The sequence below is a fragment of the Acomys russatus genome, chromosome 3, assembly GCF_903995435.1.
Source record: "Acomys russatus chromosome 3, mAcoRus1.1, whole genome shotgun sequence".
Classification (NCBI taxonomy): Eukaryota; Metazoa; Chordata; class Mammalia; order Rodentia; family Muridae; genus Acomys; species Acomys russatus.
In genome coordinates, this window is record NC_067139.1 from 37,087,634 (window position 1) to 37,101,337 (window position 13,704).

A 13,704-nucleotide genomic window follows, 5' to 3' on the forward strand; every position below is an offset into this window, starting at 1 on the left:
CAGGGGACAGTGCCCTCTTCTGGCTTCTGGTGGGCACTACACACACACACACACACACACACACACACACACACACACACACATGCACGCGCTTACATGCATCAAAACACTCAAGCATATAAAATAAAAAAATCCTTAAAATTTTAAAGTGGTCCTGGGAGAGGAGTGTAATTTAGTTGATAGAGTGCTTGCCTAGCATGCACAAAACACTGTGTTCTCCTCCCAACACCACATAAACAGGGTGCATTGGTGGGTGCCCGTGATCCTAGCCCTCTGGAGGTGGAGGCAGGAGGATCAGAAGTTTGAAGTCATCCTTGGCTACATAGTGAATTTGAGGCTAGTTTGGGCTACATAAGACCATGTCTCTAAATAAATAAATAGCCTACCATGCCTGCCTTTCTCTCTCTCTCTCTCTCTCTCTCTCTCTCTCTCTCTCTCTCTCTCTCTCTCTCTCTGTGTGTGTGTGTGTGTGTGTGTGTGTGTGTGTGTATAGAAAAAGACAGAAACAGAGAGCATGCTGGCTGTAGCAATTGTGGGAAAATCAGTCTTTTTTTTCACACCTTTACATTAAAAAACAAACAAAAGAACCTGTTGAGTCTCTGTCTATCCTCTCCCACACCCTTTTCTGTAGTATCAGCTTTATGGGAACCCCCAGTCAGGTCTCTCCTTAGGGTCTAGCTCAGGTCCAGATTTGCATGATGCTCCCAGCAGTTATCTGGAGCTCCTGCTGGCTGTGTCCCACATCTCAGCAGGAAGCCATGGCCTGCCTCCCCCGCTACTCCCACCCCCTACATCCCCCCTATTCCAGCCAATGGCCATTTAGACCAATATGGGAGGGAGGGGATGGGCCTGAGGCCTATATACCTGACTGGAGGCCAACTCTGTCCACAGGCCCATGATGATGACCAGCCAGAAACTAACAATAGCCGCCTGCTCTTCAGCCTGCTGCCTGGGCCCTACAGCCAGAACTTCTCCTTAGACCCCGACACAGGGCTCCTCAGGAATCTGAAACCCCTGGACCGAGAGGCCATTGACCCTGCTCTAGAGGGCCGCATCGTACTAACTGTGTGTGTGGCCGACTGCGGTGTGCCTTCCCTCAGCACTGAAGTCAATGTCACCATCACTGTGGAGGTAAGGCAGGGTACTCTCGCACAGCCTAGCTCCCTGGCTCTAGCACGTTACACTTCCTACCTTGTAATGCGTGGTAGAGGAGAGGCTGAGAACTCAGCTGGGCAGCCCTTGGCAATCCTAGCCCTTAAGTCAGAAAGACTGGGGGTGAAATCAGCATGAATGAGTAGAAAAGTTCTGTACAGAGTGTCACCCAGGGGGGTGGGGCGCACGATGCCTTAGCTCTGATGGCCGTGCACTAAGTCTTGTCTGGAGCCATCCTGACTGCTGGCAAGCAAAGGCCAAGGGCAGGCGAAGCTCTCCAGTTGTGTTTCCTGCACACCAAGAGATGGAACTCTGGGGCCAAGCATGGTGGTGCACACCTCTAAACTCAACACTTGGGAGACTGAGACAGGGTGATTGAGAGTTTTAAGCCATCCTGGGCTACATAGAAAACTTTGTGACCTCACGGGATAATCGAGACATTGAAGGAGATTTAGGACTTGTTGGCATCCTGGAAACAAGGTATGATACGAAAGGAGAAATGAAGATGTATACTTACTGTATTAGAGGGGTCCCTTTGCCCCTGTGACTTTCACACTCTTGCTGTAAGTGTTGGGGACTACCCTATTTCCAAATAAGGGGACTGAAGCCCAAATAGGACAGAGCCATAGGAGAGGAGGGCAGGAACGGACTTAGAGCTGGTGTCTCATCCACTCTCTTGGGAGTCAGGATGACGATGAGAATTCAGCAGCCTTGTGCGAGGCGAGGGGGGTGGGGGTGGGGAGGGATCCAGTGATGCCTGTCTTGAGGAGTCACTGTCACACCATGCACCGCAGCGAGCAGAGGCTCCCTCTGCAGTTCAAGAAGGATTTCCTGAGCTCGGGAGATGGGTGACACGATGAGATACCTCAGAAAAAGGCAAAGGAGAAGGAAGGATGGATGGATGGACGGACAGACAGAAGGAAAGAGGGAAGGAAGGAAGAATAGGGAAGACACACCTTACTGAGGGGCTAGAGTTCTGTTCCCAGGTCTCCATTCTATGGTTACATAGAGAAATCTGAGCACCAGATAGGGAGGGGCTAGGGCATTCAAGGCACCCCCCAGGCACATCTCAGCACTGTGGAGAGTGTGAAAGACGGGGCTTCAGCTTTTCATCGTGGGCAAGAGCAGAAAACGTCAGGGGTCCAATGGCATCAGAATCCAGTGCAGACTGATCAGAGCCAGTGTCACAGGCTTGAGAAATGGGACCTCAGGATAAGCCATATGGGGACACAGACAGGGACCTGGAACAATTCTAGAAAGCGGAACTAGAGTAGTTCCAGGCTGAGGACAGACAAACAGAAATCCCAGCCTTCTTTGGAAGGCTGTCTGCACCTCTGGAAACCGGACAGTGCAGTCTGAGGGACACAGAGTCGATGGCTCTATCTGTGTAGAGATATTACTGGCTTCTATGATGGCTCCAGGGAGGGTAAACCTGGGGCTGCTCGGGTCCCTAGGACTCAGACCTGCCTCTTTCTTTAGGACATCAATGACAACCTGCCTGTATTCAACCAGTCCTCCTACGAATTCCAAGTGAAGGAGATGGATCCAGGTTTGTGCCCTCTTGTCTGGTCGGGCCCTCTACCTAGGCTGGCTGTGCAGATGGGTGGGGGTGTCTGGAAATATGTATCCTAGCACCTCAGGTACATGAGGATGCCCCTGCTGGTGTCATCCTTTGGTAAGGCAGCACTTGGGGAAGGATACACTGAAGCAGAGGCATGTCTACATCCCATCTCTGACACCAAATAGTAAGGTCCATGCTAAGGGCCCCATTGTAGGACCAGCCTTGAGTGCCTCGGGCCTGCATAGGTATCCTTCCAAGTTCTGTCTCTTGTCCACAGGAGCATTGGTGGGCACAGTGAAGGCCTGGGATGCTGACCAGACAGAAACCAACAACCGGATCAGCTTCAGCCTGTCTGGGACTGGCGTCAACAACTTCATGCTCCGAGGCGATGTGCTGGACCAGGGGTGGGCAGAGGGTCACCTCTGGCTGCTCCCTGATGTGAGCCTCGATTATGAGACCCAGAGGTTCCTCAATCTGGTAGTGAGTGCTGAGAACCCAGGCCCCCAGGGCCTCAGCTCCACAGCAAACATCACTGTGGTTGTGATGGACGTGAATGATGAACCGCCTACACTAGATGCAGACTCGCTCCAGCGCATCTCTGTGGCCGAGAATGGCTCCCAGCAAGGCCAGGTGGCTCAGGTGATAGCCCACGACGTGGATACTAAAGCCTTGCTGAAGATAGAGCTAGTGAGCGTCATCTGCACCAAGGATGGTGTTGATGTGGGCAGCGTGTGCCACGGCTGGTTCTCTGTGGTTGCCAACGGCTCTGTGTACATCAATCAGAGTGAGGCCATCGACTATGAGGCTTGTCACCTGGTCACTCTGGTGGTGCGGGCAGAAGACCTCACCACAGATCCTGGCTTTGAGGCTTACAGCAGCAACGGTGAGAGGGCCACCAAGGCCTGCAGCTTAGGGTCCAGGGACACACACATCAGCCCTTGTCAGCTATGTCACTGGCCATGTCCCCTTGAGGCTTCTGTTCTCCACCTGTCTAGTGGGGACTGGCCAGGGGGTAGGCTGCGGAGAGTGTGAGCGCATGCGTACACGGTGTTTTAGTGGGATGCCTGGAAGCATCCACTGCATCCTCATCCCCGCTCCGCACAGGCACCAGTGCCGTGTTAACAGCGAACAGAGCATAGCACTGGGCCGGCCACCTTAAAGCATTTGCTCATTTTATTCCTGCACAATTCATAAGCTAGTGCCGGCCACCCAACTTAAAGACGAGGAAGCCCAGGCACAGAGTGGGTAGGAGTTTTTGATTTTGTTTTCTTGAAACAGGGTCTCACTCTGTGGCCCAAGTGAGCCTCAAATTTATAATCCTTCTGCCTCAGTTTCCCAAGTACTGAGATTTACAGTTGTCTGTTACTACTACTGGCTCAGGGTGAGTGTTTAAATGACCAACTGACATAAAAAGTATACATCATTCTTATATATGAATATAGACAGACATTCATATTATTTATTTACACACACACACACACACACACACTTTCAGGTGTGTTGAGAATAGAGCCCTGGATCTTGCTTGTGCCAGCCAAGTGTGGTGCCTCTGAAAGACACTCGTCCATGTATAGAATGCTCTGGGCAGCTGGGGCAGACTCAGGCCTCTCTTGCATGGCTCTGAGTAGCCATTTGCCTTCTGGGAGGGTGGGAACAACACTAAGAGCCAAGAACTCTGGAGGACACTGAGGACTCAGGGCTGAGGAGCAGGGATGAACACATGGCAGGCATAGCAGGGACGGACACGGGATGGGGAGGGCAGGGGAGGAGGCTCCAGAAAGTCTGGTGAGAACAGGCTCTTTGGGAGAGGACTTTGCTCAGAGCTTTGACCCACACGACCTATATTACCCAGGAAACCTCCTCATCAACATTGAGGACAAGAATGACAATGCTCCGTATTTTCTGCCTGACAACCAGACTTTTGGTGAGTGAGCATAGCAACCTGCCTTCATCCTGTTGTGTCCACGTACACACCTCATAACATGGGAATACCCTCAGACACCCTCCCACTCCCACTCCTGTGAACCCTCTCTGTGCCACAGAGAGATCCAGCCCACCTCTACCCCAGGTTGCAGCTATAGGGGACACCTGAGTGTTCATTGCAGCTCCATATGAGCTGATGGCTGGCTCGGAGGCAAGCCTTTCCTCCATTACTGCATCTGTACAATGAGAGATGGATGCCTTGCCAACTGTAGCTTCAGGAACAGCTGCAACGGGGTTGCCTTTGCAGAGGGATTAGGGATGGGCTTGTGGAGTGGACTCAGTGTACGGGCAGCGGTGGGCCAGGTGGGTGCCACTGCTGTCCCAGCTGTACTGACCTCTTCCTGCTTGCATTTGTAGTGATCATCCCAGAGCTTGTGTTGCCCCGCCAGCAGGTGGCCTCTGTCCGGGTGAGTCCCCTAGGCGCCAGCTGTTATCCAGCCCAGCGAATCCCAGGGGAAAGAACGAAGGGCTTCAGGCTTTTCAACTGCCCCTGAGACGTTTTAATGCAGAGCCTGGGCTGTAGTGGCCCTTGCCCAATCAATTTGCTCCCATTCTGCTAATTGTTCAATTTACTATTCATAAAAATTTCATGACCAGAAACACCACTTGTAGGCTACATTCTCCAGAAATTTTGAGTGTAATCGAGAACCCATAGCCAATTGTAAATTAAAAGGGTTTCTTTTACTGAAATAGCTTCCTGAGCATAATTATAGCAATGCTTTCAATTTGTTATGGTGATGGATGTTGGTGTGTGACTAGAAAGTGGCTAGGCCATGTGGGGCGGGGTCCTGGGGCTGGAGCCACCATGTTTCTCTGGGATTAAGTCCATCCCCCTAAGCCCCCCGTGTGCGTGTGTGTGTGTGTGTGTGTGTGTGTGTGTGTGTGTGTGTGTGTGTGTGTTAAGACAGGGTCTAAATATGTAGCCTTGGCTATTCTGGAACTCACTACGTAGACTAGGCTTGCCTCAGATCCCCTTGCAGTGCTGACATTAAAGGCGTGAGCACAGCTCACTTTCCCTCTTTGACAAGAGGCTGGTGGCTCCTGGCTGGTATTACATGAGCGGTATGCACTCGGCTTGGAGGCCTGGCCTTCCCTATGTCCTCAGGACAGGACTTCTCCTGGGGTTAATTTCCAATCCTCAACTAACTGTGTATGAATGTCTTGATTTAGCCATGGCTTTGAATTTTTTTTTTAAATTGTACACGGGTACACATGTGTGTGTGGGCTCGTGTGTGTGTGTGTGTGTGTGTGTGTGTGTGTGTGTGTGTGTGTGTGTGTGTGTGTGCACAGGCGCGCGCACGTGCATGATAAAAGCAATGTAGGGTATTGTTCCTTAGGAGCTACCTCTCACCCTCTCTTTTTAAAATGGAGACAGGATCTCTCAGGAGCCTGGAGCTTGCCTACTAGGCTGACAAGCACCAGGACCTGCTTGTCCCCACATCCTCAGCGCTGGGGATTACAAGTGCTTCCCACTGTACCATGTCTTCTTATGTGGGTTCTGGGACCCAGATGCAGGTCAGAGCCTTGTGCCTGCATGACAAGCACTTTATTGAATAAGAGCTCTTCGTGGCTAAACAGGGGCTTGTTTGTTTGGTTGGTTGGTTGGTTGGTTGGTATGGTGTTTTCTTTTTTCAAGACAGGGTTGTTTTATGTAATAGCCCTGGCTGTCCTGGAACTCATTTTATACTCCAGGCCGGCTTCAAACTCACAGAGATCTGCCTGCCTCTGCCTCCCAAGTGCTGGGGTCAAAGGTGTGCACCACCACCACCCAAGTTCCGAACTGGTGCTCTTTAAACTTAACTCCTTTTTACAACCTGAAACCTAACCATTCACCCTGAGCATGCAGCCCTGTGGACCTGTTAAATTCTTACTAAAGGCACTGGAATGGACCAAGATGTTTGTTCCTACTCCTTGCTATTCCTGATTTGTTAGGGAACATAGGCTCACATCAGTCAACCCTGAAATGAGGGCTTTAAAGGCAGGGTGCACAGTATAGATACACTTAAGCTGAGTGTTGCTGTGTTTGTGAGTGGGTATGTATGTGCTTGCAACTGGGTAGGAAGTGAGGCAGGGTTCAGTGTAGGAGGACTTTGAGTGGTGATCTGTTATATTGGGGTACATGAGAAAGGACTTAGGCAAATGTGGATGTACAGTGAACCTCTTCTTTAAAAAGCCCGAGTGAAGTGTGATGGACATTTCTGTAGTCCTAGCACTTCTGAGATAGAGGCATGAGGATCCCAGAACAGCCAGGACTAAATAGTGAGACTGTGTGTGTGTGTGTGTGTGTGTGTGTGTGTGTGTGTGTGTGTGTGTGTATTCTTATATATGCCTTGAAATATATATATGCCCTGATATATATATAAAAGCACATACGTATTTGGAGTGGCCATTGTAGCTTTTGATCATGGTGGGAATGAATGGAGAGGCCTTTCCTGGTCTCACCTCAGACATCCATTGTTGCTCCCAGGCCAGAGATGAAGACTCAGGAAAAAATGGGAACATCAAATTCTCCATCCTGAAAGCAGATTTTGTCTCCAACGATGGGGCTATCAACCCTGTTCAGGCCTTCCAGATTACGTCCTCAATGGAAGCTGACTTGTTCATTGGCAGCATCTAGTAATGTGGCGATGGATGTCTGGAAGGGTTGGGTGGGGCATGGATGACAAACCTCAGGCAGGGTCTCCATGCTGGAAGGGGTGTAGGTGGGTTTCCAGAGGGTTATAAGGACCCAGACTGAGTTGCAGAATAAAGCTGTCTCTTTCCTTCTCTTATAGTCTGGTGACCAACCTTGATTCCACTATCCAAGGCACATACCAGGTGACAGTCCAGGCCCAGGACCAGCCTGCTGCAGATCCTGCACTGGAAGCACAGACCACCCTGAATGTGAGTTCCATTCCTGTCTCCAGCCCTGCACTCTAGGCTAAGCCCATGCTTTCCTTTTCTTTTTATATTTTGTTGTTGTTGGAATACAGACTCTCACAATGTAGTTCTGGTTGGCCTGGAGCTCCTATATAGACAAGGCTCTTGAGCTTGAACTCACAGAAATCCACCTGCCTCTGGCTCCTGAGTGCTGAGATTAACGGAGTGTTTTACTGAATGTTTATCCAGAATACTTGTCACTGTCAGATGGACCTGTAATCACATCACTTGGGAACAAAAGCAGGAGGAGCTTGAATTTAAGGCCAGCCTGGACTATATAGCAAGACCTGGACTCAAAACATCATAAACCACACACACACACACACACACACACACACACACACACACACACACACACACTTTTAAATCATGGGGACTTGGTTGTTCTCACACATCAGAGTCAAGAATGACTGGCGTGCACATAGGAAGTAAAGTCCCAGTACTTAATACTTGTGTGAAAGACTGAACGGCCTTTTGACATCTAGTGATGATACTCCTAGACCCAGGCTCTCCTTATTCTTGTTGGGAAACTACATCACTTGCAATCTTTTAGGAAGGGTATTGGTCAATCTCTACATATGTTTACAAGACACATGGTGTTTTAGCCAAGAAGTCCCCTTCCAGGGATGTTCCTGCAGACACACTGATGACACCAGGGTACATGGGAGCACCTGTGGTGAGAACATCAGGAAGAGGTGAGGGCATGTGAGACATCCACACGGACCACCACACAGGCACCGGAACATGCAGAGTGATGAGGAGAGATGCCCGAGATAGACAGAGCGAGCAGACACACAGCACAACCACCAGGATTCTAGCATGTGGCCTAGGAAAACCACACACAAGCTCATGGGATTGTGTATAGGCAGAAAACTCCAAGATAAAATCTCATGAAACTTTCAGTGTGATGTCCTCTTTAAAGTGCGACCAGGGGTCTGAGGCTGGAAGAGCCTTTTCTTTGTATGCCCCTTTGTGGTGTCTGAATGTGGGTTGCAGGTGAACATAGCACGTGTGCTGTGACAGTGGATGCACATCCTGAGAAGTGTGCTGTTGATCCTGTAGTTGCCCTATGTTTCTGACATCTCCTCTGCCCATCCCTTCTACCCTAGCTCTTCACTGTGGACCAGAGCTATCGCGTCAGGCTGCAGTTCTCCACCGACAAAGTGGATGTGGGTGCCAACGTGGAGGAGATTAAGGCGTAGGTCTGGGAAGTACAAGAAGGAGCTCTGGGAAAAACAGGGCCTAAGGGGCTGGTCCTGGAGAAGAACCAGATGAAATACCTCTCTACCCTGTCCTTGACCCATACTTGAACTTATCCCCATCTTTGATACTCCCAGAAGCCCATGCTCAGTCAAAGGTAGAATGAGGAGTGAACAGCATTATCATGTACAGCTGTGAAAGCCATGCCCTGGAGAGAAACGAGGGGCCCAGAAGAAAGGATTTCCATTTCTAGTGTGTGCAGAGGTGTCAGCCACTTAGTGAGGACACCCTTTCCACCCAGACAACTCCTGATTCCACTGCAATGCCCCCCTGGCCACAGTCCTCAGCTAATATCTGTGATACCTACATTCTTTGTAGGGCTCTTATCCAGGCGACCAGGACATCTGTCTATGTTGTGACGATCCAGAACATAGACTCTATGGCTCGGTGAGTGTCCCCAGGCCCGGTGGCTGGGCTGAGGTAAACAGCAGAGGTTAGAGAAGTTTATGGCATTCCTGGGCTGCTATTTGTCTATTCCAGGGCCCAAGTCCACTCTTACATGGATGCCTACTTTGTCTTCTCCAATGGGTCAGCCCTGACACTTAACGAACTGAATATGTGAGTGGGGCTGCCTGTAAGGGTGGGCAGGGGGAAATCAGAACAAGAAGCCCCCTAGGGAGGTCAGTGACCCTTGGGTCTAAGCAGGGCTCTGTGGCAGGATGATCCGGAAAGACCAGGATGCACTGAAGCAGCTGCTGCAACAAGGGCTGGTGGTGGTGGTGAGTGTGGGGGGGGGGGGACAGAGATTACAGGTGGGGGAGGGACACAGCTCCCACAGCCTCCTCACCCTCCCTCTTCCCCAGAGCTCCCAGGAGAGCCAGGAGTCTGATCAGCCGAAACTGCTCACCAGTGTCATCATAGGACTGGTAGTGGCTTTGGTGCTGGTCCTCGTGATTATGGCCACGGCCCTCCTGTGTGTGCGGAAGAGGTATGGTTTGCATTTCTCCCTGGGTCTCCGGCTCTCTTCTGGCCCTGCTGCCCGATGTGTGTGGGGTGGGCAGAAAGAACTTGGGGTCAGGCATCGGGTACATGTGCAAGGTTGTGGGTGAGTTACCTTCCCTTCCCGACCTGGTCTCCTTAACTGAAGAATGGGCTTGGCACTAGATCTCTTCTTCATGAATTTAGGGTGGAAATGCTGAACCCTTCCAACAGTTGCTGTTTCCCTTTCCCAGAACACAGTTGGTAGCCTCCCCTGAGTTTTATTCTAAGTATTACTGCTGGCTGTCTATGCGGCCTTTGGAAACACATTCGCTTTACTGGAGTTCCATTGCCCACAAAATGCAGTTAAGATGATCACTAGCCAGGATCCTTGTAAAAGCTACAGTTGAAAGGCCCCCTTAGGCACTGGTTGAATATAGTTTTAAAAATGTGACTTCCTCCTGGTTCAACAGCTATCACCGGAAGCTTCAAGCTATGAAGGCTGGCAAGGAGGCCCGGAAGACACCAACAGAGGCAACAACTTCAACTGCTGCTATCCCTGGAACTAACATGTACAACACTGAGCGGTGAGCAGGAGTCAAAAGGGAGCAAGAAACTTTGTAAGGGGCTGGACAGATGGCTCAGAGGTTAAGAGCACGGGCTGTTCTTCCAATGGTTCAATTCCCAGCAAACACAGAGTGGCTCAAAACCATCTATAATGAGATCTGCTGCCCTCTTCTGGCATACAGGCACATATACAGACAGAATACTGTATAAATAATAAATCTTTTTTTTTTTTTTCCCCGAGACAGGGTTTCTCTGTGTAGCCTTGGCCATCCTGGACTCACTTTGTAGACCAGGCTGGCCTCGAACTCACAGCGATCCACCTGCCTCTGCCTCCCGAGTGCTGGGATTAAAGGCGTGCGCCACCACGCCCGGCTCTAATAAATCTTTTTTAAAAAAGAGAAAAGAAAAGAAAGAAACCTTGTAAAAATGACTGAGAGCTATGATGCTTGACCACATTTTCTTTCCAGGGCCAACCCTGTACTGGACCTCTCCACCAAGGATCTTGGATTGGAGTACCTCTCCTCCAGTGACTTGGACTCTAACAGGTGAAGATCTCTAACTACTGGACTAGTCGTTGGTAGAGGGGACAGAAGTGATGATGATAATGGTGGTGGCAGTGATGACACTTGTGATGGTGGTAGTCACAGTGATAACGGCAATGGTGATAGTGCTGATGTTGGTGACGGCAAAGGTAGGGATGGCAGTGGTAACGGTGCTGATGCTGGTGACAGCAGCAGTGGTGTGGGTGGTGATGCTGATGAGAGTGACAGTGATGCTAATGATGTCGGTGGTAATAGTGTTGGTGATGATGGTTGTGGCAGTGCCACAGACTGGGAAGGCTGGGTCAGCCTGCTAACAACCTAAGCTGTGTCACTTTCCTCATAGCCTCAATTCCCTAGACGAAAACTCCGTGGACTTGGACAAGGACAGTAAGGAATTGAAGGCAAGATGTGGGATGAGTTGGTCCTTGGGGGTCCTGACTTGAGACTCTTCTCTGAGGGGGTGGAACTCAGGATGAATGAGACCCAACGCTGTGACCCTGATGTGACCTTTGGTGAACTACTCCCTGCTTTTGGCTCTCAGTTTTTTTCATCTGAAAGTGGTGATAAGGCTGTTGTGGGGCAAGTCAGAACAAGCACGTAGCATAATGGTAGAGTGCTTGCTGGGGCTCTGGGGCCAGTCTCCAGCACCACCAACAAAACCCAAAACAACAAGAAAGAGCAAAGAAAAAATCCTGGACCAAAACATAGAGTCAGAAACTGGTTCTGGGTTTTTTGTTTTGTTTTGTTTTGTTTTTGTTTTCCCCTCTGAGATGAGGTTTCTCTGTGTAGCCTTGGCTGTCCTGGACTCACTTTGTAGACCAGGCTGGCCTTGAACTCACAGAGATCTACCTGCCTCTGCCTCCCGAGAGCTGGGATTAAAGGCGTGGTTCTGTCCTGTTTTGACCTTTACCTAAATGCTAGTAGTTGAGGAAGAAATCTGCATATGAGCGAAGGGAGCAAAGGGAGAGAGGAAGCTCAATACACGGCAGCGCCATTGTTTAACTAGGTTGCTTGGGCAGATGAGATTGAGAGCTCCCAGCATGGGTTCCTTTTTCAGAATTGCCCGAGGAGCTGATCTTGACGGCCCAGGGTATTCCAGCTTCTCCACTGGGCTTCTTCTGATTTAGCTTTGGTTCTGTTTTGTGATGGGGTCTTACTATGTAGCCTAGACCAACCTCAAATTTTTATTCTCCTGCTTCAGTCTCTTAAGTGGTGGGATTGCACGTACATGTTGCCTTGCCTGACTCTCAGGCAATTCCAATGTCCAGGTAGAATGAAGGATCATCAGTACTGAGTGAAGTGAGGATGGTCACTCTAGAGACCCTCCCCCTCCTCCCACGGGAGAAGATCTTTGGGGTCCATTAGCTGCAATAATTCCTTTCTTGTAAAGAAGTGGTGTTTGCACTGTCACACCACCCAGTTCTTTGGACCCTTCCCCGACAGGACCCAGCTTGCCCTCATGTAGGCGTCCTTATTTTTCTCTTGAGGACTCTTTTCTTTTCTCTTTTTAAATTTCACATGCATTGGTATTTTGCCTGCATGTGTATGTGTGAGACTGTTGCAGACAGTTGTGAGCTGTCATGTGGGTGCTGGCAACTGAACTCGGGTTCTCTGGAAGAGCAGTGTTCTCAACTGTTGAGTCATCTCTCCAGCCCTTCCCTCTCTCATTCTCTCTCTCTCTCTTCAAAATTTTTTTCAAGGCAGGGTTTATCTGTGTAGCCCTGGCTGTCCTGAAACTCTCTCTGTATAACAAGCTGGCCTTGAATTCAGAGATCTGCCTGCCTCTGCCTCATGAGTGCTGGGATTAAAGGTGTGCACCACCACCAAGTAGAAGACTTATTTCTCGGATAGATCAGGTCAATCAAAGCTTTTCTTGGGCTTGTAGAAGGGCCCAGATGTATCATGATGCAAAGTCTCACAGAGATGGACTCTCAATGTGGCGCCCTCCCTCCAAGAATGGAGTTAGGGCTCCCGACTGCCTTGTGGGCTGGGAAAGAACAGGACTTCTGAGAAAAGGGTCTAGAGAAAGGATGTAATGCTCTGGCTGGGGGACATAGGGAGGTTTTCCCAGCAATCTCTGACTGACATGACCCATAAGGGCTCTTAAACACCGCATATAAAGTGTGAGCAATAGTGAGGAGGAATGTGTGAGTGGTGGGCTGTGTGTGTGATGTCACATGGGGGCGGGGAGAAGAAGTTCAACAGAGATGTGTGTGATAAGGTACACGTATAATGCTGGGTGACATTCTGAAAGAGACAGGAGATGACAAACTCAAGCAGAATGTAGTGTTGCACTGTAGATACCCACAAGAAAGGTTGACCAACTCCTGCTCCACCTCTTCCTGCTAGGATGGTCCCAGGCTTCCACCTCCCTCAGCAGGGGTTCTACCGCTATGTCAGGGAACTGAGGACCTTGCCCAACACATGCCGGGCACTGCTCTCTTGGGGTTAGGGAAGAGCCAGAGATGACTCTCTAGGGCCACCCCACCTGGACCACCCTGGGCCATGGCTGCCTCTGGGATACAGCAAGGTGACAGAGGCCTCACCAAGCCTCAGGAGTGAGGACGAGAAGCTCCATCTGGCGATGAGTCTGAAGGCTTGTTGGCTGTCCTAGGGTGTGGGGAGAGAACCCCATCTTCACCCTTCCCTCCTGTTCCTCCAGAAGACGCTTCCACACAACCCGTCTGAACCGGACCCAGAGCCCCTGAGTGCAGTGCTCTCAGGAAGGCCGGCGGGCGGGAGCGGACAGCAGCTGTCCTTCACCAACCATGGCCTGGACACCACAGATCTGTGATAGCGACC

General features: G+C 50.4%; 1 protein-coding gene across 1 annotated transcript in view; it reads left to right on the forward strand.

Annotated features, from left to right (window-relative positions):
- Window positions 1-13,704, forward strand: part of Cdhr2 (cadherin related family member 2) — a 36,320-nt gene extending 22,616 nt beyond the window's left edge. Inside the window, exons 17-32 of the mRNA XM_051171740.1 lie at window positions 892-1,131; window positions 2,632-2,701; window positions 2,991-3,596; window positions 4,566-4,637; window positions 5,054-5,103; window positions 7,164-7,312; window positions 7,471-7,579; window positions 8,725-8,813; window positions 9,194-9,262; window positions 9,356-9,433; window positions 9,534-9,594; window positions 9,679-9,803; window positions 10,267-10,380; window positions 10,828-10,905; window positions 11,246-11,303; window positions 13,565-13,704. Of these exons, the coding sequence (XP_051027697.1) occupies window positions 892-1,131; window positions 2,632-2,701; window positions 2,991-3,596; window positions 4,566-4,637; window positions 5,054-5,103; window positions 7,164-7,312; window positions 7,471-7,579; window positions 8,725-8,813; window positions 9,194-9,262; window positions 9,356-9,433; window positions 9,534-9,594; window positions 9,679-9,803; window positions 10,267-10,380; window positions 10,828-10,905; window positions 11,246-11,303; window positions 13,565-13,696 (2,100 nt within the window). The 3' untranslated portion in view covers window positions 13,697-13,704. The remainder of the gene's footprint in view (window positions 1-891; window positions 1,132-2,631; window positions 2,702-2,990; window positions 3,597-4,565; window positions 4,638-5,053; window positions 5,104-7,163; window positions 7,313-7,470; window positions 7,580-8,724; window positions 8,814-9,193; window positions 9,263-9,355; window positions 9,434-9,533; window positions 9,595-9,678; window positions 9,804-10,266; window positions 10,381-10,827; window positions 10,906-11,245; window positions 11,304-13,564) is intronic.